The 3,172-nt window shown below is 39.2% G+C and overlaps 1 protein-coding gene across 1 annotated transcript in view; it reads right to left on the minus strand.

The window, feature by feature from the left end:
- Window positions 1-2,778: 2,778 nt before the first annotated feature.
- Window positions 2,779-3,172, minus strand: part of CDC25C (cell division cycle 25C) — a 15,105-nt gene continuing 14,711 nt past the window's right edge. Inside the window, exon 10 of the mRNA XM_029284491.1 lies at window positions 2,779-2,919. Within this exon, the coding sequence (XP_029140324.1) occupies window positions 2,779-2,919 (141 nt within the window). The remainder of the gene's footprint in view (window positions 2,920-3,172) is intronic.

A 3,172-nucleotide genomic window follows, 5' to 3' on the forward strand; every position in this document is an offset into this window, starting at 1 on the left:
AGTTCAGCACCCATAGGGCTTCGGAATTTGACAGTGAACTTTTATTCCATAAGAAATGTTATGAAACGTTAGTGAGGAATGAATGAGGGCAAGGTACTAATTGGCTGTCATTTCTAAGGCATCCCATTGGCTGGCTGGAGGGAAGCCTGATAGGGGGGGAGGAAATTAGGGGGGGTCACTTGCCTTGGAACTCTGAAACTGTCCTGGGTGATTGAGCGGTAAGGATAGCAGAATCAGGAATAAAAATGCAGGATATTCTCCAAGATCCAGGAAATCCTAATATGGGTTTGGGTGAGAAATGTGTACTTGTATACTTTTAATGCTATTCCCTTTCAGGATAAGCAACATAATGCCAAGTGAAGAAAAGGCAATGGATGAAATAGCAAGCCCCCCCCCAAAATTAAAGGCATAAAATAAGAAAAAGGAAATTCCTATATTACTTTTTCTTCTGGAAATTCATACATCACTCATTTTTAAGCATCACTTTCTCGGTCTTCCCTCTTCCCCAAAATCCATTCCCTTTTTCTTTCTTTCTCTTTCTTTCTTTCTTTCTTTCTTTTTCTTTCTTTCTCTTTCCCTTTCTTCCTTCCTTCCTTCCATACATTCGTTGTGCAGTTCTGCCTTTTGATTTTTCCTTGCACTCTTAACATGTACACAATTCTACTCTTTGACATATTATTAACCCCAAACATCTCTAAAACACTCAGCATTTCTTCACTCGTTTAATCCCAAGTGTTATCACTTTTTCTTTTAATTATATATTCTCTGTCCCTGTATAGCCTTCTTTACACTTCCAAAATGCTGTCATTTCCATCAAAGCCACTTTGCACCTTTCTTGGCTCTTTAAATCTTCTCAGTCCTTTGTTCCTTTTGACCACCTTCTCTGCAACTCTCTAGAAAAGAGGCTGGCTGTGCCTGTCCTGCTTTCCGGCACCACTTTCCTACCTCACTGGTCAGTTGCTGCTTGGCTTTATTCTTGAGCAATGGAATGGTTCAGAAACCTCGAGCATGGCCCTGTTTAAAAGGTTAGACTTCTTGCTGTCCGAAGCAGTCTGGCCCTGGAGACTAGACTGACTTGACTATTCAGGGAATACAACAGCTGGGTGATGCACTTAGCAATACCAGAAGCCACTTTCTTTCCTGTCCTGAATGTGGCAGTTGCGCCATCTGCTGGAAACTCTTTCCTTTAGCAAAGAATTAATTATGGAAAATATCACCTCAACCTTCCAATGTAAGAAATCATTATTTAAAAATAAAAACAAAAAAACTTACATCTGAAATTTCTTAATTTAGGAATTCTTTACCCTTCCCCTCATGCTTTCAACTTTCGTTCTCAAAATGAATGCCAGTAGAGCAGTGTTGTTACGCTAGCCCAGGTTCAAATCCCCAGTGACGCAGGTAGTCCTCGACTTACAACAGTTATAGTGACCGTTCAAAGTTACAGCGGCACTGAAAAAAGTGACTTATGACTATTTTTCATAATTATGACCATTGCACCATCCCCATGGTCATATGATTTATATTTGGATGGGGACAAGTAGTTCGTATTTATGATGGTTGCAGTGTCCCAGGGTCATGTGATTAGGTTTTGCGACCTTCTGGCAAGCAAAATCAATGGGGAATCCAGATTCACTTAACAACCATGTTACTAACTTAATAACTGCAATGATTCGCTTAACAAATGTGGCCAGAAAGATTGTAAAATGGGGCAAAACTCAACAAATGTCTCACTTAGCAACATAAATTTGGGGCTCAGTTGTGGTTGTAAGTCAAGGACTACCTATATTACTCTTCTTTTCAGGTAACTCCAAGAACATGTTAGTGGGATTTAATGGAGGAAGCACTTGTGGGCAAGACTCGATCTAATCTACCTCATGACATTGTCTTGAAGGTCTGAGGGAGAAGCATTGGAGGAGAGCCATCTTCGTAATTACAACAAACCTCTAAAATTTTACAATGTTGTGAAGGTATTTATTTGAGAGTTACCTAGTCACCTTTATTGTTTGAAGAAGTATTAATTTAGAACAAGTTTGAATATGTAATTTTATTTTTGTCCAGAATTTCAATTGCTCGCGTTTGCTATCATTAAAAAACATTTTTTTTCCAGAACTGCAAGAGAAGAAGTGACTCACCTTGAAAGGCAAATATACAAGATCTGAAGGGATGGGCGATAGTAGCTTATTATACTTTTCTCTACCATATCACTCATCTACACCCTCGCTAAGATACTCAGAAGAAGAAAAAGACACCCCCCTTAAAAGAAAACAAGTATGAAATGACTTTCTCATGCTTTTTCTTCCCGCCTGTATGATATTGTTCCAAATGACTGTTTAATTTTTCTGCTACTACAGGCTATTACTTACATATGTGTACAAAACTGGATACACCGTTAAACAACATTTGATAATCTTCCAGAACAGTTTATTCTTCCATTAAAATAAGGCACTCACGAGCCAAAAACTTAAAGTAACATTTAAAAAGAATTAAGTCTCCTGCTGATAACTAGCTTAAAGTCTGGATTAGCCTGCTGCCTTAGGAAACGTTCTAGGCATTTTCTCACAGCGTATTCCATTAGGAATGTCTGCAGTTGGCCACAGCACTTTCAAACTAGGGACCTCTGCATTTTGGAGCTCTCCTCATTGTAACCTCTGCCAGGGCTGCTTGGTCCTGGCAAGCTCACTTTCTTAGCCTTTCAGCATATTACAGAAGCTGCAGCTTTTCCTTTGGCCAAGGAAAGACCTTTTGGAGGAGGTTTCCTCCTGGCTACTGTCTCTGAACTCATAGCTTCATGAGACGAACAATGTGATCTCTGCGCCTCCGTTCCCCTGCCCAGGTCTTGCTTTTAACATGGAACTTGACCATCTCTGCCTTGAAATCCTGGTGATCCATGGGACAGTAACTCTGTGGTTGACACAGCTCCTGTCAGAAAAGGAGATCAGTGATGATATATATATTTCCATAACTTAAAGCCCGCAATTTAGTTAATCACAACAATTAGTCACAAAAATAACAACATACAACTTCTAAAAAAAAGAATCAGTATATTATGGTTCTTTGATTTATAAGGGAAAACAAGTAAAATCTCATTTTCCCCCCATTAAATGTTTAGAAAACAGAAAAGATATGAATGGGATAAGGGGAAAAGCCCCTATCCTAGACATATTGCTTTTAC

Source organism: Protobothrops mucrosquamatus, unplaced genomic scaffold (genome assembly GCF_001527695.2).
Source record: "Protobothrops mucrosquamatus isolate PMUCROS unplaced genomic scaffold, P.Mucros_1.0 scaffold653, whole genome shotgun sequence".
In the NCBI taxonomy this organism is placed as follows: Eukaryota; Metazoa; Chordata; class Lepidosauria; order Squamata; family Viperidae; genus Protobothrops; species Protobothrops mucrosquamatus.